This window comes from Prosopis cineraria, unplaced genomic scaffold (assembly GCF_029017545.1).
Source record: "Prosopis cineraria cultivar Desert tree isolate PC_DT_omini unplaced genomic scaffold, ASM2901754v1 PC389, whole genome shotgun sequence".
NCBI lineage: Eukaryota > Viridiplantae > Streptophyta > Magnoliopsida > Fabales > Fabaceae > Prosopis > Prosopis cineraria.
In genome coordinates, this window is record NW_026555716.1 from 17,512 (window position 1) to 43,293 (window position 25,782).

Genomic DNA, 25,782 nt, shown 5'->3' on the forward strand with positions numbered 1-25,782 from the left:
GTTGCTTAAGTAATTTTTTAGAAGACAAAATGACTTTTTAAAAGTTGCTTAAGTAATTTTTTAGAAGGCAAAATGACTTTCAGAAAGTGGATTGAAATGGATTTAAAATGTAAATTTTAAAATTTTATTTTTTTTGTTGATTTCAAATGTGGTTTGAAATGTAGATATTATTTTACTTTCTTTTTTTTATTTAAAAAATAATTAATTTATTAAAAATATAGTTGTCATTTAAATAATAATAATTAAATATTAATTTTTTTAACATTATAAATTAAATAATTAATCATATTAATTTTTAACATTAATGTGTAATAAAAATTATTACATTTTTTAAAATTATAAATGAAAAAGTATAAATAATTAAAGATTAAATTTTTGCATTATATATAAAATTTTATATTATTTAAAATCTTTATTATATTTTTTTTAAATATTTTAAATATATATATTTATATAATAAAAATTATAAACCATCATAAATTAATATCTTTTTTAATAATTGTACATTCAAAAGTACATTTTACTATCATAATTTAAATAATTTTTAATTTACTAAACTAATTTTTAAAAAATATTTTTAAATAAAAAATTATTATAATAATTAAATTTTATTAAATTAATTTTTATCAAATAAATTTTTAATAAATGAATGTTTGGTAAATTAAAAATTAAACACACCCTAACTATGGATGGGGCGCTTAATGGGCAATAACCCAAGAAGAAAACCCGACCGATTCAAATATCTAATAAATATCCCTCGAGGTAGAGGTCTGAAAGGCCATACGTTCGTGAAAGGGCGTGGCCTTATCCTCTCTTTACACTCTTGCGCCCTATCCCTGTGAAGTGAAGTACATTCTCGCTGTCCCCGCCGTTTCTTCCATCTTTTGCTTCCTTCACCCCCGAGTCTTCCCTTCTCCGGTTCTTAGAATTTGAGTGAATACTTGCTGGTTCCTAGATATTCAAGTGACCAACCCTTTTTGTTTTCAAGAGACAATGTCTTCTGTAATAGGCGTTTCGTCTATATACCAGACTCCGTCTCTGGAGCTATATAAAAGAGCTACAACAACAACGGGTGCTACCACCTCCCTTTCGTTCCAATGTTCTGACAACAAGTCCCACTTTAACAACGTTCTGAGAGCTCACCTCAGTAACAATGGTAGCGGAAATTTCAAGAGTGGGGCTAAACCTAGAGGTAGCTTTGTTCCTTCTTCGATTGCCACGCCCAATTCTTCCGTTCTGAGCGAAGAAGCGTTCAAGGGCCTAGGTCGGGGTTTTTCCGACAAAGAAACTCTGGATGATGCTACTGAAAACGATGACTATGGCTATGACTCTGAAACCGAGGCTTCTTCAGATGTTGGCAACGAGGAGGAGCTCGACATTTCCAAGCTGGGCTTGCCTTCGCGCCTTGTGGAATCACTCCAGCAACGTGGGATCAATCATCTTTTCCCCATTCAGGTGTTGTTTTTCACTTCGCCACTGATACTATATCGTTCTCTCTTTCCATCGCGTGATTTTTTTAATTATCTATAACAGCGTAACCTTATCGTTAATATACTTCTTTACACGAAGAAGCGGAGTTGCGATAAGTCACCCAGATATTCTAGCTTTAGACCTCTAGTGTCATAAATATGTTGAACCCCACATTTTGATAGCTTAGTATGTTCATTTCAAGATGTTCATCACATCTAATAGTTTCTGGTAAATTTTGTAGCCCAGAAGCCTCCTTCTCCTCCTCCTTCTTTAAAGAAACTCCATTATTATAAGTTCATGAATTAGAATTACTCCACTTCAAATAAATTTGTAACAAGAAACCTACAATTTGTGATCAGAGAGCTGTTTTGGTGCCGGCCCTCCAAGGTCGAGATCTTATTGCCCGAGCGAAGACTGGGACTGGAAAGACACTAGCATTTGGGATTCCAATTATTAGAGGGCTCACTGACGATGAACAAAGAATCTCCCTGAGGTACTCATCATTACGATTCTTGCATTATAAGGCTTATAACTTCAGACTCAATTCATGCATATCATACACTTTTTGGTTTCTTACAGACGATCTGGTCGTCTGCCCAAAGTATTGGTCCTTGCACCCACCAGGGAGCTAGCAAAGCAAGTGGAGAAAGAGATAAAAGAATCTGCACCCTATTTGAGCACAGTTTGTGTTTATGGGGGCGTTTCTTATGTTACACAACAAAATGCACTTTCTCGTGGTGTTGATGTAGTGGTTGGAACACCTGGTAGAATAATTGACCTAATTAATGGGAACAGTCTTAAACTGAGTGAAGTGAAGTATTTGGTCCTTGATGAGGCCGATCAGATGCTTGCTGTTGGGTTCGAGGAGGATGTAGAAGTAATTTTAGAGAAATTACCATCTGAACGGCAGAGCATGCTTTTTTCTGCAACCATGCCTGGCTGGGTGAAGAAACTTGCCAAGAAATATTTACACGATCCGTTGACAATTGATTTGGTAACTTATTTTTATTTTTGCCTCCATTTTAAAAATACTGGTAATAGTGGTGCAACATATTATTACCCTATTTTTCATCCGTTCCAAAACTTCTCCATATCTCGTAGGTTAGTTCCTCACCCTATGTAGCTTGAGGAAGATATTTGAGAAGTAATTTGAGTTTTGTAGAATGAAAGTTACAACAAGTCTTGTACCAATATGGATTGCGTAAAAGTTAAAACATGTTTTTGATGCTCTGCATCTGAAAAGAAGAATAATGATTGTGACTCTATTTGTTTTTCTCAATAGGTTGGTGAAGAAGAGGAAAAACTTGCGGAAGGGATCAAACTTTATGCAATATCAGCCACTGCTACTTCAAAGCGGACAATGCTTTCTGATCTCATAACTGTAAGATCTGCAGTTTGCTGTTCCCCCCTCTTTTTTAAATCCTTGATATTCAGCTATAATTTACAAGCCTGATGAATTATTTATCGTGTCAAGTAACGTTGAATGCTGCTAACTTACTTTTATTTCTAGTCGTTAAATTCAAAATCTATTGAAATGAGAATGAGTATAAAACTTGGACCGTAATGTTTAAACTTTTAAGAGATGACTGAATATTGCAGATTACCTACTCGTTTGAGAGATTCCCTTTCATGATGTAGACAATCGTGTATGCTAATCAAGCTTTGGATTATCATTCTCATCGGAAATATGCTTCACGAAACTCTAATTATCTCATATGACTTTTTTTACACGTGTTAGTGTATTCTCTCTTAAACATATCAAAGGCATTCTCAAGTAAATGTCTAGATGTCTAACTTTTACATATCTTCCTTTTAAAAATTGTCGCCAAACTTTTACACCTTGATATTAATAGACTTATGTTGTGAATTCAAATATACTAGATTGACTAGATTAATTATTTTCTATTTTTAATTTAAATGCTAATGTTGGTCATGTTATCATTTTATCATGGCAAGTAGGTTTATGCAAAGGGTGGAAAGACTATTGTTTTTACCCAGACAAAAAGGGATGCTGATGAAGTATCATTGGCATTGACAAATAGCATACCTTCTGAGGCACTGCATGGCGATATATCTCAGCATCAGAGAGAGAGAACATTGAATGGCTTTCGGCAAGGGAAATTCACAGTTCTTGTTGCCACTGATGTGGCAGCACGTGGACTTGATATTCCTAATGTTGATCTGGTAAGTTCAATAGGATGCTTGGGGGTTCATGTCTTAAATAGTCAATCGCTGGTCTTGGTTCTGCTTGATGTCTATTCCAAATTCTACCAGTTTTTCATGATTTTTTACCAGCTTAGTCTGAAGTTTGAGGCCATAGACCCAACCACTTGAGTCTATATATATATATATGTGTGTGTGCTATATAGTGCGTTTTGGTCTGTTCCTGGCTTATCTATGTTTTACTTTGAGGGGATTTTCGCTGCATCTGACCTTTATATTATGTTACACACACAAACATGCATCTCTATATTTTAGTCCTATTTGTAATTTCACTGTGATTTTTTCATTTGATTGACGAATTAAGTTTTTTTATTTGATAATATATGTGTTTATATCTAATGTATAAGTTAATCCAAAAAATATGTTGTCTTCTTTCTGACTAAAGTTAATCTGCTTCCAATCAGGCAAGTGTTTGATTTGTATTTGAAGTAGAAGCCCTTATATTTTCCTTGGGTTAGTGATAAGCTGTTGTGGCCTTTTTCTTCAGATTATTCACTATGAACTTCCGAATGACCCTGAGACGTTTGTACATCGCTCTGGTCGTACTGGGCGTGCTGGAAAGGAAGGTACTGCGCTTTTGATGTACACCAGTAGCCAGAGGAGAACAGTTAGATCTCTTGAGCGTGATGTAGGCTGTAAATTCGAATTTATTACACCACCAGCTATAGGTGATGTTTTGGAATCATCAGCTGACCAAGTGGTTGCCACACTTAATAGAGTTCATCCTGAGTCCATTGAGTTTTTCACCCCAACTGCACAAAAATTGATTGAGGAACAAGGAACAAGTGCCCTTGCAGCTGCACTTGCACATCTGAGTGGATTTTCAAAACCTCCCTCATCACGATCTCTTATCAATCATGAGCAGGTAGTTTAGAGGATTTTGTTTACATTGAAGCTAACGTTTTACAATCTTATAGCTGGCACTTTTGTTTAAAGTGAACTATACTTTGCATTGCTTTCATTTAGCCAGCTTGTCAAAGTCAATAATTCCCTGTTTCTTCTTGTCTTTCTTTCCAATATTCTGCATACTTTTATTTGAGAACTTCCAAAACCAGTATAATGAACAATGTTTTCTTCAATGCACAGAACATCTAATCTTGGGGGATCTACTAATCTATGGTGGTCATAATGCTTGGCCTGAAGATGTTTCATGCTGTCTATGTCATGTGGATCTTTTTTTTAAACTGCATTTGACTTCTATCTGGATGCAAGTACTTTGGTTTTAGTCTGAAAAAGTCCAATGTGCTGCATGCTTAATTTTTAGTTTATCTTACATATATCTGTTGACTGAATTATATTAACTATTTAGCTCGTTGAAACTATCATCGGTATTGCAGGGATGGGTTACATTACAACTGACTCGAGATCAAGGAGATTCTAGAAGGTTTTTTTCTGCAAGATCAGTCACTGGGTTTCTTTCTGATGTCTATTCTCCAGCTGCTGATGAAGTTGGAAAAATACATATAATTGCAGACGAAAGGGTTTGTTTCTGTAGTTCTTCTTGGTGCTTGTCTCGTTAGGAATTTGTGTCTGTCTATTGATGTGCTCCTAAACTGTTCAACTTTTTTGATGTTTTGATCATCAGGTTCAGGGGGCTGTATTCGATCTTCCAGAGGAGATTGCAAAGGAGTTACTGAATAAGGAAATACCACCTGGCAACACTATTTCTAAGATCACTAAGGTAAATTATACATTTAATTGCTATGTTCTTCTAATAAACTCTTTATCAAAATACCACATTAAAACACCCCCCCGGGGGCAAACATAATTGGGCACCAGCGTATTGCCTCTCTGAATAATGCATTCTTTGTGCTAGCAGTTGCCTCCTTTGCAAGATGATGGGCCACCAAGTGATTTCTATGGGAAGTTTTCTGACAGAGATCGTAGAGGTTCTAGGGATCGGAGAGGTTTTAAAACCTCACGGAGAGAAGGGGGCTTTGATTCTGATGATGAATTTGGTGATTCATATAGAAGAGGCGGTCGAAGTTTTAGAACCAGCAATAGCTGGTCTCAAAAGTCAAGAAACAGTGGAAGCTTTGATGAATTGTTTGATTCAAATAGGAAAGGTGGTCGAAGTTATAGAAATGGCAATAGCTGGTCTCAAAAGGCAAGAAGCAACGAGGATGATTGGCTAATTGGAGGTAGAAGATCAAGCAGGTCTCCATCGTCAGACAGGTATGATTTCTCCTGACATTTTAGTCTGCCCCTTCTGAAGGTATGCTTTATTTTGTACCTCTCATAGAAAGCATTCCCTCCATCCAACAGATGTTTTATCCTCAATATACGAGGAAAATGTTGACATCTGTGTAAAGGAAAAACTGGGGGTGGGTTTTAGGGGTTTGGTTGAGAAGAGAGATGGCATACTTATTTCTTTGCTTATAATTCTGTTATTTGGTAATTTTGTTCTTGCTTGAGTTATGGGAACCCAGTAAGACCTAAATTTGGCTAATTGTTATTCATTTCATTGCAGAGGCTTTGGAGGGGCTTGTTTTAACTGTGGGCAACCTGGACATCGTGCATCTGAATGTCCCAACAAACGAGGCTTCTAAAATTTATTGTTTCGCCATTCTATAGGTCACCATGCCAGTGGGGGCAAATAGGTTCAGGAAATTAAAAGATGCTTCGCTGGAAGAATTACAGAATTAGCGTTAATTTGCCGTCAGTGGAACGGGTGTCTCCATTTTTGGCCTTGGAGTTCATTCCCTCTCACGCGGGATTTAAAGTTATCATTTGTATTGTATTTGTGATATTTAGCAAGAACAGCAATTATGTACGATCCCGTGTTTCCTTCCCAATTAATATGTTACTAATGTGTTTAATCTCGTTAAATCTCTTATGGTTCAGGGAAAAAAAAAAAGGAATAACCATGCATGAATGGATGGACCGTTAAGAGCTGGTATGATTGTAAAGAAACGTTTAGATGGTGAGACTGGATATTGTTTATTTAGACTTTTGGCACTAGGTTATAATTATATTTTATACGGAAGTAGCTTTAGATACAACTGCAATCAAAATAAATAAAAAGATTGAATTGGGTTGGATAACAAAAACAAAACCATTTTATTAAAATCTAAAATTCAGAAAAATTGTTTTAAATGTCAACGTTGAATCGATTTTAAACATAAAAATGTTCAGATCAGAATAAAATATAAGAGATTTTTTCAATTTAAACTTTTACTATATACTTTACAGGTTCACCATGAAATTAATTTTAAATAGAATAAGCGTGCAAATTTGGTCACGTTATTTTTCTATGCGCACCGGATAGTCTATACTATGTGTAAAATAAATTTTTAATTTTAAATAAATTTATACATTCAATAACTCATTGTTGATTTCACTCGACAGACATTATGTGAGACTTATAAATGATAAGTGGCAGTGCAAATTTAGTCACAAATTATTTTTTAAAAAGTATTGGATAGTTTTTGTCATAAAAAATAGATCATCCAATACCTTGTCATTAATTTTAATCAAACACCATTTATTTTTAAATTTATGAGACTCATAATACGTCAATCTTTTTAATCTTCTTATCTTTCAAACACCATTTATACATTTAGATGGTTTGTTTTTTTATAATAAAGGCTATCTAATGTTTTTAAAAAAGTAATTTGTGACTAAATTTTCATTCTTACACTTGATGAGGTGGCATGCCACATGTCATTTGTGGGCCACACATAATATCCATTGAGTGAAGTTAATGGTGAGCTATTGAATGCTTCGTTTTTCAAAGTTAAAGATTTATTTCACATTACCTAATAATATAAGTTACTCAATGCTTTTGAAAAAAATAGTTGTTGGTTAAATTTGCTATTTTATCCTTTTAGATACTTAAAGATGAGCAACCTATATGAATTAATTTTGAAATATATGCACATTTGTCTGTATACATACTTACATAGAGTTGAAAATATAGGTCAAGTTATATGATTTGGCCCAAATAATTGGTCACATGGGTTGGGTTAGGTTAAACAAATTGACCCAAATAAAAGCAAGTTTTTTTTTTTGGTCCAAACCAAATAACTTGTAAACCATATGGAATAACAATAATGAGTTAGGATTGGCCTATTTAATTCATATTATTTTTTTTTTAAAAATAAAAATATAAAAAATGGAGGAATATTGTAGATTCACGACATTTGATAAATAGATGGTCATGATTTGGTTGACTTAATTCACATATTTTATATAAATATATGGGTTAACATTTTAGTGTATTTAAAATGAATCATAACATGAAGGAATATCATATTAAAACTTATCATCATTTTTATTTAGGTGTATTTTTAAAAATTTATAAAAAATAAATTGAAAAATAAAATAAAATGAGTTGACAAGTTAGTCCATTTAACCCACTAATTCTCAAGGGTTGAAATTTCAACCATATAAAAATAAGTTGAACTCTATTTAATGTATATTATTCCTAATTTATATGGACCAATTAATATGACCAGGGTTGGCTCATATTCTCAATCTATATCTACATAGTCACACTTCCCATGAAACATAAACACTATAGTCTACCTTGAACTTCACGTAAATTGGCATCCATGCTTAGGTTCGCACTAGGAGATTCATTTTAACGAATTAAGCTCTCGCATTTTAGATGTGCAGCTCGAGAATGGAATAGATAAAGTACCAAATATGAGTATTCATTATTAAGTACACTGATGCAGTTTTTCTTTCATTCAAATTGCAGGGCTTGTATCATTAAGTGATTGCCAACGTTCCATAAGTAGACGTGGCAGATGTCAAGAATAAGAACGACGCGGCCAAGCTGGTCAGTATTTGTCGCATTTAAATGCTTTTCGACCTAGAATAGGATGGCTGAAAGTAATTTAAACAAGGTTACCCACTGCAAATCAACAAAAGCATGCGTCCAAAACAAAGAACCCAGAAAACAATACTGCGGGTGACACAACTCTTATCTCAGTTAAAATTCAAACAACCCGCTGTGACCATACCGAGACGTTCGCTAGTTACCGGCCAAAAAGAATACACAAGACGGTTCTGAAAATGGGACCCCTCTTGCTACTCAGAACTTCCCTCACAGCCTTCTCATCGGCAACAAATCCCTTGGCCTTCATTTGCTCCAAAAACTCTCCTGCCTCTTCCGTTTTGTCGTCCCTAGCCAGTGCCTCAAACACGGCGGTGTAGGTCCCAGCATTGGGTTTCATGCCCTTCTCCATCATTTCCAACACATACTTCTTGGCATCTCCCAAAAACTTGGAATCAGAAGCAAGCCCCTTGATAAGAACGGTGTAGGTATAAGCATTGGGAGACACCCCAGAAGCCAGCATGCGCATATAAATTTTGAGAGCCTCCTTGGGCTGACCAGCATTAGCATAGGCCTCGATGATGGACGTGTGAGCCACCACGTCGGGCATTTGACCCTTGTCTTTTATCTGACGGAACAGCTCCAAAGCCTCGTGGGTGAGACCGTCTTTGGACAATGCGTCGAACATCTTGACTGCGTGATTTAACAATCCGTCACCGCTTCTCATGTTGTGGAAAATCTCTTGCAAATCTTTCGGATCCTTGGGCTCTTCTATCGGCGGCTTCTTATTAAAGGGGTCATAAGGCGGCGGCAGCTTCCTGTTCTTGTCAGTTTCTTTCCGGGCATCTTTTGAATCGTCCTCATTTTCACTCTCAGAGTCAGAATCGGATAGAGAAAAATTGACCTTGGTGTCGAACTTCTTCTTGGCGGGGTTGGCTTCAGAACTACAAAACAGCCTAGTACTAGTATTGCTGAAATTGGCGATTTTAAGGAAATGATATGCAGAGGAAGGCAAAGGCGATGCAGAAAATCTGCATGGGAGGTGATTACAGAAGAAAGAGGAGGCAAAGGAAATATTGCTATGGTTATTGGCGAAGATTAGAGCACGACATATAGCGGAGACGGTGACTTTTCCACTGAAAGCCATTGATATGCTCTCTCGTGGGTGCTCTCTCAGTCACTTCCCTCTGTCAAGCTCTCCCTCTTCCCATGCTTGCTTCGATTTCTAATGCTTCTGGAAGATTCGGCCCCGGACGCCAAATACTATTAATTTTTCTATTATCATCAATAAAAAAATATATAATATATAAATCCAGATACTTCATAAATTGTGAATAATAAACTTAATTTAATAATATAAATAATTTCAATATTTAATAATGCTGTACTTGAAAGTTGAAACCCTACTCCTCTGTTCTAATTGTCGAGGCATATACTATCTCATATGAAAAGAATTAAAAAGAAAATGTTGGGTGATAAATCCTTTTGATAATTATTTGATCAAATGATATTGTAATATTTTAAAAATATCTTTAATAAAAACCACAGACTGTAGTCTACAGTAGCATTTTTTACCGATTTTCCTTCACCTCCACATTGCCTTCGCAATCTCTCAGAACTCCTCCGCATCCAGTAGGCCCCGGGTCACCCCTACGTGATCCATCGCCAGCGTCCGCTAACAGTTGCACTTCTCATTCAACTTAACTTCGAGCCTTCAAGAATGGCATTTTTTTTCTTCATATTGCAGATCAGGCTGTTTATCCGTTAGCAGTGATGTTTCTCCAGATGATAAATTTTGTCAGCCTGAATATTGAACGTAACATATGAATCACTCAGTGTCGTCGTTTGTTGGAAATTTGAGTTCATGGGCAATAGCTTTGAGAAATGTCTCCTCTCCTCGGAAAGCCCTACATTTCTACTCTCAAATGCACCGCAATGGGGTCCCTTTTGATAGCTTCTGCATTCTCTTCACCTTAAAATCTTGTACTCCTCTGCAGGACGCCGCCATCACTCGTCACCTTCATGCCCATATCGTCAAGCTTGGCTTTAGCTCTCACGTTTATGTGGCAACATCTCTTCTGAACGCCTATATCGCCGCTTCCTTCGCGGATGCTTGCCTATTGTTCGACGAAATGCCCGAGAAAAATACAATATCGTGGAACACGATGATAACTGGATATTCAAGGCGAAGGGATATCCAAGGAGCACGGTCAGTTTTCGAGAAAATACCGCACAGGGACGTGGCCTCGTGGTCTGCCATGATTGCTGCTTACACGAATAATGGATATTATGAACAAGGTTTATCACACTTTCGACGTATGGTGGGGCATGAGAGAGTTAAACCGGATAAAATAACTACTACATCAGTTTTATCAGTCTGTACCCACATGGGCTCTCTTGGATTATTAGCCGGAAAATCTGTTCATGGTTTCATGATGAAGAATGGATGGGACTTGAGTGTGGTATCGGGTACCGTCCTAGTTAGCATGTACGCTAAATGTGGGTGTTTGAAATTTGCTTCCCATGTTTTTGCGCTGATGCAGGAAAGAAATGTCATATCTTGGACTTCACTGATCTGCGGCTTCGCTCAACATGGGTACAGCGAAGTAGCTTTAGCCATATTTGAGAAGATGCAGCTAGCGGGAATCAAACCCAATGAACTGACTTTTACAGGTGTGCTCAGTGCTTGTGTTCACGCTGGTTTAGTCACGGAGGGACATGAGTATTTCAAGATGATCCAGAGGTGCGGGCTAGAACCAAGGATTCAACATTATGGATGCGTGGTTGATTTGCTTGGGAAAGCAGGGAAGCTAGAGGAAGCTTACGAGATAATCAAATCAATGAAGCTTGAACCAAACATTGTTGTATGGGGATCTTTCTTGTCGGCTTGCAAGGAGCATGGGCAATTTGAGATGGCTGAGAGAGTGATTGGGCAGGTCTTGAGGATGGTGAGACCTGAAAATGATGGAGGGATGTATACGCTCATATCCGATTTGTATGTTTTGAGGCACAAGTGGGAAGAGGCTGAAAGGCTGAGGCAATTGATGATTGATGCCAACGTGAGAAAGGCCAGGGGCTCCAGTTTTGTCCGAACTTGAAATTTACGAATATACCATTGAAAAATAAAATATATATAATTATTTGTTCATATACTTTTACTCTTTTATTTGATATTAGTTTCTATATTTTTTTCATTATTCTAAGTTTCTTAAATTTTATTTGTTGTAACGTTAATTCTTATTATCATTGACAGAATTGGACATGCTGATGTGTATATAATTCTATTGATTTTATTGTTGAGTTGACAAGATCATAATAAGTTGAACATTGTATGAGTAAAATGATTATTAGCCTTTTTGCCTATTTGTCCTGGCTGTTGTTGTGTTTAAGAATTACTCCCTCTGGCTGAAATGATAAGACGTTTTTTCTCAACTATCTTGATTCAAAATATAAAATACTTAGTAGGTGTTTAAATTTTTTTTATTTTACTCTTGTATTTATTAACTTGGTTTGTTGTGTAATCTTATTAGTAATTATTATATTTTTCTCACTTTTTATGATAGTTAAAATTTTATTAATCTACAACTAGGTTTACGCTTTCTCGTGTTATAGTACTTCATTAAAAAAAAATTGTCCCTTCTAATTTAATTTATTATTGACAATTGAGAAAAAAGGTAAAAAGAAAAAAAATATAATATTTATAACTAAAAACAAGAATATAACTGAATTCTAGTAGTGTTTGAATTATAGTTAAAAGTATTTTATATTTTGCACCGAACAGGGTATGATTTAATGATGTTTGATTTTTTTCTCTCTCCTTATAGTCATGTTTAAAAATATAAGCACTAACATATACATAAATTTTAATGTACTTAGAGCAATAAAAAAAATGCATAAACTAATACCAAAATATGTTAAAATTAAAGGGACAAATAGTTACATTTTTTCAAAAATAAAGTAATAGATATTTTTATTTTACAGTAAAATACACTGATTTTCTCTCTATTTTATCTTAATTAAAAATATATTTTTTTCATTTTTAAACCATATGTGAACTTCCTTTAAAATTAATAATTAATAATGACAAACACAAACTTCTCTTGTATTTTTATAATTTTATTTTCATTCATACACTTATTAGTTGACCATTAAGTTACATGTATTGATCCAAATATTCTTTATTTATTATCTAAAATTCATTCACGTTACTAAAAAAACAAAGTTAATGCATTTTTTCATATTTAAAATATTTTTAGTTATATAAACTTATATTTTCAATATTTTTTATAAAAATTAAATATATAAATTAGTTAAAATAATATTTCAAATCCGTATATAAAAAATTAATGAAATAGAAATTTAATATGACAAGAAATAAATTAGTTAATAAGATTTAAGTTTGTCTTTTTAAATTTTATTAATTTTAACACAGTATTGGATTATTTATTTAAATTTAAATATTATTATAGTTAATTATTTAAATTTTTAAAAATTGGGGGAGATAGAGTAAACATTTAGATTACAAGGTTAATTAATAATTTTAAAATTTTTAATATAATTATAAATAAAAAATTAAGTATTTTAAATTAAAATATTTATTAAAAATTAGATTAAAATGTAGGTTATTAAAACAATTAGGAAGTTTATGTAATTTTAAAGGTTAAAATTTATTTTTTCCCCTAAATTTTACTCTTAAAAATACTTAGTGTCCTAAAACTCTACTTTAATTCAATTAACCCCTTAAACTTTAAAAATGAATCACCTAGTATCATATCTTTAAATTGATGCTAATGAACATTGAGGGAGCAAGTAGGGCCCACAAATTTGAAGAGTTGGCAATTGTGTGTCTCCATCTCACAATCTCATCCCCCTTCTTTCTACCTTGTCATCAGATAGAGCCGGTAATTTGGGCCAAATTTGATGGGTTAGCCTGAACTTATTAGAAAAAATTTAGGGCTGAGCATAGAAAAATTTTTTTTGTTATCTTCAGGGTTATTCGAGCAGGCCCAAATATCTAAATAAAAAAATTATTTTTTAAAAATATAATATATAATAAATATTAATTAATTCTTTAAGTTTTAAGTCATTTTATACTAAAATACCATATATTTGAGTCCTATACATTATTTAAGTATAAAAAATATATTATAAATTTTTTATAAAATAAAATAATTAGTTTTAAAGTAAAAAATTAATTAAAAATAATTTTAAAAGTAAAATTTGAGTATTCGAGCCGAACTTGTCTATTCAGGCTTTTTAGGGAGTCCGGCTTGTTTGGGTCTAAGCTTATTGGAGCTGAGCTCGAATAGGCCCAATCCGCCTGAATTCATAGCTCTATCATTAGACATATCACCCCCTTTCTTTATGCTTGAACTCGTCATGCCTTTGGCCCAAAAAAGATCTCGTTGTCTCCCCTTCTCTCCCTCGTCCACAATTTCATTGGTGAATCTCTTCATCCTTCCCATCACTATTCACTTCACCAAGGCCCTTTGGCTTCCTAATCGCTAGTGAATTTGATGCTCCCTCCTTTATTTGACCTCCAATCACTGGTAAGTCTCTCATATGTCAAGCTTCCACAGTATTTGAAAGGGAAGTAGAGTCAGGGGATTGTGGTGGATCTTTTAAGGGAAGGAATTTTCACAATTGATTATGAGAAATGGAGACAGCAAAGGGAGCTTGCAAGCTTCAAGTTCTTGAGTAGGGTTCTTATAGAATAAGGAATTCAAAAATGAAAGAAAAGGAATTGGGAAAGTTTCAAAAACCCCTGTTTTTCTCGTGAGGAACAGAGCATCAAACAGCATGATTATTTCAAAATAAGTGATGCTATTTCAAAATAGTAAAAAATAATCTAAACAAAGATGCTGAGAGGTTATTTTAAAGTAAAGAACTTATAGCGGAAGAGAAATATGATTTATTGATCTAAAGTTCATTATTTGAAAATAAGTGAGGTTGTTTTCAAATAAGCTATTTCTGAATAAGTAGTAATGAGAAATGTATTATGAATAGCTTTACTATTTCAAAATAAGGCAAGACTATTTTGGAATAAGCTATTTCAGAATAGGTAACATGTGGACACTTAGGAATAAGAGCAAGACAAAGGAATAAGCTATTTTGAAATAGTGATGCTTATTTTGGAATAAGGATCCATTTCAAGTAACTGCCAAAGGCTTTCATAATTTGATTTTTGAGTCTTGCTTAACTTGAGATACCTTCCAATCAATATAAAATGTCCTTAAAAAATTAAAATCAAATCAAATACTTAAATTTAAAGAGAGAAATAGATAAAAAAAGAATACTATAGTTGCTTTAGTTAGAGCTAGGAATTAGGCCTGAATAAGCCCAAACAGTCCCAATTTCCTGAAAAGTCCAAATAGTCAAGCCCGACCTGAATATTCAAATTTTATTTTTAAAATTATTTTTAATTTTTTACTTCAAAATTAATTATTTTATTTTATAAAAAATATAAAAATATTTTTTGATACTTAAATAATATATAGGACTCAAATATATGGCATTTTAGCATAAAATAACTAAAAACTTAAAGAATTAATTAACATTTCTTATATTTTATATTTTTTTTGTTCAGGTATTCAGGCCAAACCCTATTAGCCTCAGACTGAATTTTTTCATGCCTACTTAGGCCGGCCCGAACATAAAAATGTATTTTTTTTCATAAGCCTGGCTCTTAATTTTTTTGGACAAATTCAGGTTAACCTGTCGGGCTTGGCCAGAATTATATTATTTAGTTTTAGTATTCCGTAGGTATTTGAGAACAAGGCACTTGTTTAGAAATAAGCATGCTTATTTGGGAAAAAGGCCAAAAGCCAGAAATTTAAAGCAGTGAAGATGAACTTCCTTGTAAACCATTAATATATGTTAATTAAATTTGTAAAATACAAAATTTTTTTATTTTATTATTATCAAAATTAGGGTTGAACAATTTTTTTTTCTTGACTTTAACATCTATTTATTGCCTTGCTGTTAATCAGATCAGGAGAATCAACTAGTTAATGCGAATGCTTGGCATGATCTTGCCACGGGCCCAGAATAGAAGTTGTATTCATCAACGAGTATCATACTTCATAGTAAGTAGATGGTGTTTCTGTGTTGTGTGTTACGTAATCCATTTCGTACTTTTATCAAGTCTGGTGTTGAACTCTTAGATTTTGTTTTGTCATCTACGTTGTGTAATTAGAGAAGGAATGTTAATGAGACATCGTCTTTATTAGTTGGCCTCCTGAGAATGTTAATGAGACATCGTCTTTATTAGTTGCCCTCCTGAACTATCTCATTTATTTTAGGGAAAATCATACAGAAGTCTAAGTAAGGATTTAATCACTAAAAAGTCCTCTGTGTGGCAAAATATCACAGGATGACATGAAAAATGACATAATGTTTAGTGGTCAATCATGATTGTTGGCATTAGAAATTACCAGGCTTATAATTCTGGTGTTGCCTATGTTAATTTCAGATCAGGGCACCCTAATACTAGTTGCTGCTAACATGCTCCCTCTTTAAATCTGAGTACTTAACACTTCATCCCATATCTTCGAAATTGATCAAAATGAATCTTAGTTCATCTTAGCCTTGTTGACCGGAATACTCCACTAACACGCATTTCCAACAAGGTTGGATCTAGAATATTATTAGCTAGCCCAACTTCACATCCTCAGAAGTACAAGTTTCACACGTAACGTGTATTTTCTTTGACACAGGCCGTTAATCCATCAAGTATCACATGACATATTGACTAACAAACACTTATCTTTTAATGGGTCATTTTACTCTACTCTAATGTTTTTGGCACTATAATTTGCAATTTTATACGTAGTTTAACTTCTGACCTAAAAATGATTATTCTAAGTAACCTGCAGAAAATGTAAATTTGTCCTGACCCCTAGGGGGTTAAAAACATCATGCATAGAATGGTTGTATTTATAATGCATCAAATTTAAGGATTACAAATTACGAAAATATAAAAAACAAAGAAACCAGCTTTTCAGTGTTATAGGATTCCTCTTGGTAACGAATCAGTTCAGAGGCTTGTTACAAACTACTAGATTTCCTTCAATGGAATGCTTTTTTTACGAAAAAAGAAAAAAATAACTTAAATCATACAATCATCTCCTATTTGCAAATATCAAAGGTACAGTGAGAATACTAATCACGCGAGGAAGTCTCTCAAAGATGCTACAATTGGTCGTATGCTGCTCTCCTTAGCATCCGCTACCTGTAGCAAGACATATGGTGAAGCTGAATTTCTTGTAGATGCAGCTCGAACGGTTTCCCCTCTACCAATTGGAATTATATCAGTTGCAGATGTAGAGTGAGCAACATTGTCAACAATGATTTCTCTTGATTCCATTTGGGGAGGTGCAAGCATAGAGTTAGAGGTAAACTGTCATTAAAGTGGATCACTAATGAGTGGAGTAGAGTTTGGGGTAGACGGTGATGAAAGCAAATCACTAACTAGTGTTGAAGCTGGGGTTGATACAAACTGCTTCAAGGCATTCATTGGCACTATGGTGATTGAAGATGTCATTGTGGATGCAGCCTGATTCATAGTATTCACTGGCATTGTTGGAGTTCCAGGTGTTGGTGTCGATTCAAATTGCTTCAATGCATTCATTGGCACTGTTGTAGTTGCAATAGATGTTGGTGTGGAACCAAATTACTTCAAATCATTTATTGAATAAAGGAATTGGTTCACAGTTCAATGGTCTGATCATAATTGAACTGGGATTGAACCATTTTTTATTAATTTAATATATTTTAATTTCTAATATGGCAAAATATAAAAAAATTAATAGTTAAAATTAATAAATTTTAAAATTTAATATTAAAATAAACTGAAATGTATATCATTATCTATTTGCTTTGATAAAACTTATTTGCAATGTTTTTATATATTATAGATATTTAAATTATAGTAAAATATATTTCAAATTTAATGAGCAACATATAATAAAAAATTATTTCTCCTGTTTACAATTAATATATACTTTTTTCAATTTAAAAAACCATTTCCTGCGCTTTGACCTAGCACGCCCTAGTGGTTTCACTTTTTCAACTTCTTACTTTCTCATTCCTTGCTGTTCGGTCTTCCAGGCAACTCTTTTGTTCTTTTTCAAGCTCTTCCGACCTCCTCTTCTACTCTTCAATATGAATTAATTAATCATTAATCAATAATATTAAATCTAGTAATTGTACATGGTTAGAGGAACGGTTATGATTTTATAATATCCAAAACTTCAAAACTCAAAACTGAAACGTCGTCTTCGCTTTCTTTCCTCTCAGTACCCTTCTCCTTTCTTCTTCTCCCTTGGCAGCCGCGGGTATGCACTTGAGGTATAAGAGTTTTACGAATTTGGTAATCTCAACACAGATCTAATACTTTGGTGACTAAGGGAACGCTTTTAAGGTAGAGGTCTGAAGCAAGATAACTTTTTTTTTTTTTGCCATTTTCTCCATTTTATCGTCTTTCGTGGTTTCTGCGTCTTTTTTTTTTTTTTTTTAACTTGATCACCTGAACTGGTTTCCTTGCAAATCGTTCGCTTTTTCCAGTTTCCACCGGTTCACTGTAGGACTAGTTTTATTGCTTCACTCGGACCGGACCAGAGGCTGGTTCGACTGTCCGGTTTTTTAAACCTTGATTGGCACTGCTGTAGTAAGAGCTGTTAGTGTTGATCCAGTCTGCTTTAAAGCACTCATTGGCACTCCTGTTGTTGGTGTTGGTGTTTCTCCACTTGCTCTTCGGTAATTGGCTTTGTCACGGTTGTACTGTTGGGGCGCTGATTTTGAACGCTTTAAAGCATTCAGGAGCTCTGTTGTGGTCGCAGGAAATGTTGCTGTTGATTTAGATTGCTTTAGGGCCTTCACAGGTTCTTTTGTGATTGTAAAAGCTGGTGTTGTGGATACAGGTTTCTTTAAAGCATTCATTGGCGCTGTTGTAGTAGCAGGAAGTAATGGCATTGGTGTTGATGCGGATTGCTTCAAAGCATTCATTGGGATTGTGCTACAGATGGTGGTTTTTTCTGGGTGGAGAAGGGAGCAGAGAGAGAAACCATCTCTGGAGGTAAGATTTCAATTGGTGTCTGTTTTCCTGCTTCTGCCAACGTCCTAAACTTAGGGTCCTCAAGAGAGGCAAGAAATGCGACTGTAGCATCTGTTTTGTGGGATTCTATAGGCTCAACCTCTCTCTGTAGCATTTGGTTCCAAGCTTGAACCATGCTCATCGAAATATTTTCAAGGTTATGCTATATTTACTTAAACTTGGGATCAACTAGTTGCAGGAAACAATTCTTACATGAGCATGAAGCACAGCTTCTGCTAGCATCCCCGTATCCTGCCATGCTTTTTCCATTAGACCGTCGTCGCCCAAGAGACTAGCAGCAAGTGCAGATTCTCGTCCCAAGCCAAGAGTGACTAAATTATTCACCAAGCCCTAAAATGCATGATGTAATTCCTCATCTACGATGGAGGAAAAATATTAAAGAGTATTATTATTAGTATTATTATTATTATTATTAAGGTCACATCAAGCAACAATGCTTTTACATGTTTATTATTATTTTGCATTACTATGTACCTTTGGTTTTCATTTCTTTCAACTGCAAAACATATCTCGTATTGCAAGGGGCAACTTGTTCTAGTTTATGAATCCAGATTAAGAGTGCTTACACTTAACCGTGTCAATTCACTGTGATTTGCAAGTCGTAACGATAATCCTCTCAATTCATGACCTTTTATAGCACCTTTCGTTGAACCAACAGCGGCTAACTTCTCAAGAGCCTCACGCGCAATTTCAATTTGTGCAGAAGCGTCTGCAGCATCAATAAGATCCAAAAACTCCTTAGCGAATTTGACTATACCCTGAATAGCTTTAACCATATCTTCTTTTTTATCTTTTAAATTAAGAGTGTCACTCAAACCAAGCCCAAGATTATCATGTCCCACTGTTGCTCATGATAAGAAGGCACTTAAGAGCTCTCTTTAAATCATCGCTTTTCATTGCCAGATCAAACTCCTACCTGCATAACATTAAACGGCAGTATATTTAACCATATTTTCACATAGGTTGTATGAATAGAATTACTGATTTAACCTAAAGGCAAAGCCACATTGTTCATGGCTTATAAAAATAGTGGGACTTACTTACTGTTTGTAATTTTTATTGATGATTATGACACTTTCCTATCGAGGACATTGAAGGCAGCTTAATCCAAAATTCAAGTTGTGAGAATAATCGTGCACTTGGCTATAAGAATATAGCATACCTCTTGGATATTCCATGCAAATAAGGGGCTTCAGCAGCATAGCCCATTCCCAGCATAGATTGTGCTAGATCATCGTGGTGTTCTCTCCCAAGCCTGCTTGCCCTGTTAAAAAGGTTAAAATAGAGTGTTAGATATGCAAATGCACCGTTGACTTTGTAAAAAAGAAGAAAGGAAAAAGACAGAGATACCTTTTAACTACGCTAATAGAATCACCATAGGCAACAAGACATCTACACCGAATACCAGGATGACTACAGGATAAAGTATGAGCGCACATGTACCTGCCAAATACAGGAATCATCAGGAAAGCTAATGAAACCGACTTCTAAGATGAAATGAACGACTTCAAATTTGACCTCCATATAGAAACAAGAAATGACATGTTGTCATGCGAGTAAGAAGGCAGCCAGTGTCACGGCAGAAAAAGTCGATACTCAATAGAATCAACAGATATCTACTCATATTTTTTTTCATATGAAAAAACATCTATCCACCAATCAACTACAGGTTATATGGTTCAAAAAATGTTCTACATAAATCCCATGTAATGGTGTTGCAAACAATTACTATAACCAACTTCAAGAGAAAAGCATTCGGGCATGAATCACATTAAGAACAGACAAAGGATTAAAAAAACACCAAGAAATGGTTCATACCAAAAATATGTTTACACATGGAGAAGACATAGCACACACGACACATCTTGAGAATTCAGATATTTAATGTTGAGAAATATGTTTACGAAAGCATGGATGACAAACGTAACAAACAGAACAATAACCCAGTCAAATAAAACAAATAAAAATAGTGTAAGTTCTTAAAGGGGTCTAAGATTTACCTCACCAGAAGCACCCACAAAGGTCATCAAGCAAGAGATTGATACTTTATACCTCCTTACAAGTTGCAAAGATTATAAGTATAACATCCTCAATTTCAAACTTTGAATTTTTAGTGTTGGAAAGGGTAAATTAGTAAAATTGAGTTATTAATAAGTTAATGATATTTTTGTACCACTAATGAGATTATTGGATCATTTGATAACCTTAAAAGAAGATTAGATGGAAGTTCATACAAACCGAACATCAAGTAAGGCATAAAATAATTTTGAGGCTTACTATGCTATCCACCATATCCTGCAGCGGATATGTAAAAATTTGCTTTTATTAGATAGTCGTGCGCATCAAAACTAGAAGGAAAAAATAGAAGAAAATGAGAGAGAGGATGAGGGAGAGCTTGAGACTACTAGGGCTTTACTTTTAGAGCAATTTGGAATCAATTTACACTAGTTTAGCACTTAGGTAAGCTTCATTTTCCCTCTCCTTCCCCTATATTCAAATTTTTGATATTTTAGGCTAGGTTTGAGTGTTATTTTCTACTCTTTTAAATTTTGACTGAACCTATTAGCTTAGTTAGAGTCTTGGGGAGTTAAATCAAACTTCTAACCCAAGTTTAAGGATTTTATAGTAATTTTTTAAGGGTTTGGACAAATTCTAAGTGAAAATTGAAAGATTAGGAGTAATGTGGATGCATGATTGATGTTAATTAAGTGTTCAGGTATTAAATGAAATTTATAGAGTGTGTTGAAAGTGTTAATTTTGCTAAAGAAAAAATTTGGGTATAGTAAATACCTAAAATTAGTTTAAAAAAGTGTTTAATTAGAATTATAATTGATGATTAGTGTTTAATTTTATAAATTAAATACTAATTAAGCTCCATTGAACTAATGGACTATTGTGGAGTACCTATTTACTATGGTAATCCTTTTTGTGATAAAAGAATTGAGGTAACCAAATAATTTAATTTTATTATTTGTGTGTTTGGATGGTTGTGATAATTGTGAAAATAACTATATTGTATTTTTGAACTGGTATATTATTAGTATGTATTATGTGAAGTGAAATGAATATATATATATATATATATATATGTTTATACATATATGGGTTTTGAAAGGAATTTATACCTAAAATCATAAGTACATGTACTTGCAAAATTGTATGACTTGTTGATAATGGATGCTTTGAAATAATCATGTGCATGTAGCTACGTTAAATTGTATTATATGAGCATGATGATTATGCAAGGGTGGGACTTTACTTAGAGATGTGGGTTTATATTGTGTAAAATTCATATGATATATTGGTACCGTAGAGGCCTTGGTGTTTAATCCTATCCTATTTGAAAGTCTTAGTACTAGTTGAGATAAATTAAGCATACATCACTCCTAATGTTTAAGAAGGAGAATCTATAGTCCAAGAATAAGTAAAGGTGTCCTTGGCCAGGGCTGTCTCCCATAATTAGTGAGTTTGGGCCGGTTTGCTTATATGGACTTGATTCTATTGAATTGTTAGCCCATAAATTCAATCAGAGGATATAAGGTGATATGTTGATCATGTATTTGATATGATTGTATAATAATGTATATACATACATACATACATACATACATACATACATATATATATATATATATATTTGATAATTGAACCATATGTTTTATTATCACTTTACATATATTATTCTTGCACATGAGTAGTTAAATTAGATTATTTAGTTATTGAGTAATCGACTCACCCTCATAGTTATATTTTATAAGTAAAGGCATTGATAGGAGCAAAGAGAAGGAAGACTCTATTGGGGCATGAGGAGCTTGTGTTTGTAGGGCTCTCTCCCTCTTTTGGTTTGGTGTAATGAATGATTTATAAATTTATGCCAACTTATGATCATATATATTGTTTTGGGGTCATTTGTATGAGAATATATGATTTATAGGTATCTTAGTCTAAGATGATGTATTTGTAATGAAATTATTATAAGAGATCAAAATGCTAGTACAAGTGACATTATTATTATTTTCATATGTGTATGGATAAATATGGTATGGTTGAATGTGGTTATGCCTATGCTTCTCGATCATCGTGAATCCGGGGTTCTAATGGTCATATTATGTTTGGAATGTAATTGTTGATATAATTTATTAATTAAGTGTATTATGATCTAATTAAGTTAGTTTAAGTCGTCCTAGAGTTATTGGCACTTGGTTGGTGGCTTTGAACACCTTAAGATAAGTTTTGAAAGAAAAAAGGATAATTTTGTGTCCGAGTATCTAACTTTTTAAATGGCAAAATGTTTAGTTGTGAAAGTAGTGCCAATAGTTAGGTAGCTCAAAAAGCTAAATGTAAACATTTGAATCGCTCAAATCGAGCGTCGAATGACAAAATTGGTGCATTACATAGCGAGAGGGCTTTCCTTTTTGTGCCATCTGCTGTGGCAAACGGTGCATTTTGGAAAATGTCTAAATTCCCTCTTTGAAGCTTGGATGTAATAATTATGGTTTTCATGCTTCTATTATTCTATTTTATATATTTTTAACTATTGTTTGAGTTTAAATATATTTCTAAAAAGAATTTTTTGAGATCCCAAACTTTTAAACTAATTTTTCTCAAAACCCTTATGTTATAATAACCTAATATAAGAATATTCTAATTATCTTAACAGCATTGTGTACTGTGTTTTGATAATGTCAAGATAGATATTACAATAAGCATCATATTAGATGCCAACTTTTTATACAACAAGTCTTATCACACTAGATGGGGTCAACCACATGGATTGCACAATGTGATTGTGACATTGTGCTCTATCAACAACTAAACCTTTGAGTATATTGTTAATAAAAAAAATATCCCATTCAACAACTTCCCTAAATATTTTCTTTTGTCTTCCTCTGTCCCTATTTACAAACTCAAGACTATTTACTTCACTACTCTTACTAGTGCCCCCCGTGGCCTTTCCTTATACATATCAAATTCATCTCAAATAATTTTCTACCATCTTATCCTCAGTAGATACTACGGTCACTTTTTCTTGCATATGATCATTAAGGATTTTATCTTTTTGTGCATGTTTATACATTCATCTCAACATGATTGATTTTATAGTAACTTGATAAAACTTTTCTTTAAGTTTATTAGGGGCTTTTTAATTACAAATAACTTCTGTAGCTTTTCTTTACTTATAGATGCTAACTTTTTGTCGTCAAAAGAATTTAAACTACTCACCTTCCATGTCAGCATTGAGAGAACTCAGATGATGCCATCAGACCCACCAAAAGCAACCAGAGGACCGTCACTAACACCAGATCTATAAAGGAACCCCATGCTAGAACAGCAAGAGAAAGAAAAAGGTGAGAACTTTTATTGTGTGCGTAAAGATGAAATTGTAGACAGCTAATAACTGGATGAGTGATCGGTGATCAAAACATGGTATATTACTAGAATACAAAATAACATGCAACATTTGACACAGAGACTAATCCACTACGATGCTGAAATTAGGAATCAAGACAAAGGATAAAGCTGAAGTGCAGTACTATTTGAATGAAAGAGGGCATGATTTTTAACACCCTTGAGTCGAGGACTGATATGTGCATAAAACAACTAGAACAGAAACATGTTAGGAGGCAAACAAATTATTGCTTAAATGAAATCATAAAAATAAATAAAAAAGGAATGCAGAAAGAATGTCTTGAATAGGAATTGCCGCTGAACTGCCCGGCTGCCTTGAATTATCAAGTAGTCAACACCTTTTGTCCTAATAGATCATGTATTCATGTAACGAGATTAAACTTAGTGACCAAAAGAGAATTTAAATAAAATAACTATTTACCAAAGGAGGGACTTGTTATCAAGATCTTGCTTTGGCACATCACGGCCACGCATTGTCACTCAAGTCCAAGAATATAGCTTTTTTCAAGCAACATATGACTAGAAAATGCCTCCCTTTAGTCGATGGGGTGAGAGAACTAAATGCTGACGCGGTATTATGAACTGCTGATGGAGCCTCTGCATGCAGCAGCAGAGTGATAATGCCAGAGTTTCCAAAAGTGTACATCATCGTCAAAAAAATTAACCTACCAAACACTTTTAAAAGAAATCGTGTGTCACGATAAACAGATGAACCAACAACCCCGAGAAAGAAGATATCAAAAGCACCGCAATGGTATTTACCTCCCTCCACGAATTGCTTCTGTGGGTTTCCCCTTGTGATCTATTCAAACAGACATTTGAATACGGGCTTGAATTACTAAAGCATTAAAGAAATGCCGGTGACCATCAACAATGCATGACATTTTGTACTGCCAACATTTTCCCCTTAAAGTAGTTTTCACTTCTTTTTTTCCATTTCCTAAGACCCAGCACTGAAAATAATATATATTCAACTGTACAAGAGGGATATAACATTACCTGAAATTCAAGCAATTCTTGATATCAGTGTACAAAATAATAACATAATTAATTACAGTGACAGTCTTAAGGGGCGGGGGAGCCTGGAAACCATGATCATCATATAGGATGCTTGCTGACGATGCAAATGTTTCTGCTAGAAGATTTTGCACAGTGAAGAATTTTGTCACAAAAGAATATATATATATATATATATATATTAGAAAATAATATATAGTTAGATTGTCAAAATTTGAGGCAACGTTCCTAATAATTTTACCATTCAAGTGATTGTGTGACTCATGAATCGTCCCACAAGTCATGACCAATTAAAGCAAAGAAATGATGAACAGATTGTTTACAGAGCCTGTAAATTATGTAATTATGATGGTTAAAGGAGTTTGTTGCCTGTTGCTGTAGAGGTATTTACCTGTTTCTCCCTCAGCTAACTTATCCAACTTGGCGCAGACCAAACGCCGCTCGTCTACTCCACTGGCTTTAAGTTCATAATATCATCTAAAGGAGTTTTTCAATCGAAATAATAGTAGATGGTAAAAGAAAAATCAAAATAATAGTAATAATAATAAGACATGCAACGCCGCAACAAGAAAGAACCGAAAATAAGAAAGACATGTCTATAGGCGATGAATGGAAAGGAAGCAATGTAACATTGTGCCTGGCGATGTTCCCAGTTCCAGACACACACTCGATCTGTCGCATTGGCCGTGACCATCCATGGATAAGTCGGATGTAATTGTATCTTAATGATTTTATCATTGGTCGGTCGAACTGCTTTCAACTGTAACAT

At 34.1% G+C, this 25,782-nt stretch overlaps 3 protein-coding genes and 1 pseudogene across 3 annotated transcripts; 2 read left to right on the forward strand and 2 right to left on the reverse strand.

Moving 5' to 3' along the window:
- Window positions 1-794: 794 nt before the first annotated feature.
- On the forward strand, window positions 795-6,515 carry LOC129296705 (DEAD-box ATP-dependent RNA helicase 3, chloroplastic-like). The gene is made up of 10 exons (XM_054935285.1): window positions 795-1,455; window positions 1,830-1,963; window positions 2,050-2,464; window positions 2,753-2,851; window positions 3,430-3,654; window positions 4,181-4,558; window positions 5,031-5,174; window positions 5,279-5,374; window positions 5,513-5,868; window positions 6,164-6,515. The coding sequence occupies exons 1-10, from the start codon at window positions 994-996 to the stop codon at window positions 6,240-6,242; spliced, it is 2,388 nt and encodes a 795-aa protein (XP_054791260.1). The 5' UTR covers window positions 795-993; the 3' UTR covers window positions 6,243-6,515.
- A 1,932-nt stretch (window positions 6,516-8,447) lies between these two features.
- LOC129296702 (pentatricopeptide repeat-containing protein At4g38150-like) lies at window positions 8,448-9,720 on the reverse strand. The gene has a single exon (XM_054935283.1). It carries the CDS (start codon window positions 9,618-9,620, stop codon window positions 8,676-8,678), a length of 945 nt encoding a protein of 314 aa, XP_054791258.1. The 5' UTR covers window positions 9,621-9,720; the 3' UTR covers window positions 8,448-8,675.
- A 323-nt stretch (window positions 9,721-10,043) lies between these two features.
- On the forward strand, window positions 10,044-11,766 carry LOC129296701 (pentatricopeptide repeat-containing protein At1g33350-like). The gene has a single exon (XM_054935282.1). It carries the CDS (start codon window positions 10,297-10,299, stop codon window positions 11,569-11,571), a length of 1,275 nt encoding a protein of 424 aa, XP_054791257.1. The 5' UTR covers window positions 10,044-10,296; the 3' UTR covers window positions 11,572-11,766.
- Window positions 11,767-18,397: 6,631 nt separating this feature from the next.
- LOC129296703 (uncharacterized) lies at window positions 18,398-25,782 on the reverse strand (annotated as a pseudogene).

What these genes read in the sequence shown, in the direction of transcription:
- LOC129296701 (XM_054935282.1), top strand. Translation starts at nt 10,297, where the DNA reads ATGAATCACTCAGTGTCGTCGTTTGTTGGAAATTTGAGTTCATGGGCA.
- LOC129296705 (XM_054935285.1), top strand. Translation starts at nt 994, where the DNA reads ATGTCTTCTGTAATAGGCGTTTCGTCTATATACCAGACTCCGTCTCTG. An exon ending in ATCATCTTTTCCCCATTCAG is followed by an intron (nt 1,456 to 1,829) that starts GTGTTGTTTTTC and finishes ATTTGTGATCAG; the next exon opens with AGAGCTGTTTTGGTGCCGGC. An exon ending in ATCCGTTGACAATTGATTTG is followed by an intron (nt 2,465 to 2,752) that starts GTAACTTATTTT and finishes TTTTCTCAATAG; the next exon opens with GTTGGTGAAGAAGAGGAAAA.
- LOC129296702 (XM_054935283.1), bottom strand. Translation starts at nt 9,620, where the DNA reads ATGGCTTTCAGTGGAAAAGTCACCGTCTCCGCTATATGTCGTGCTCTA.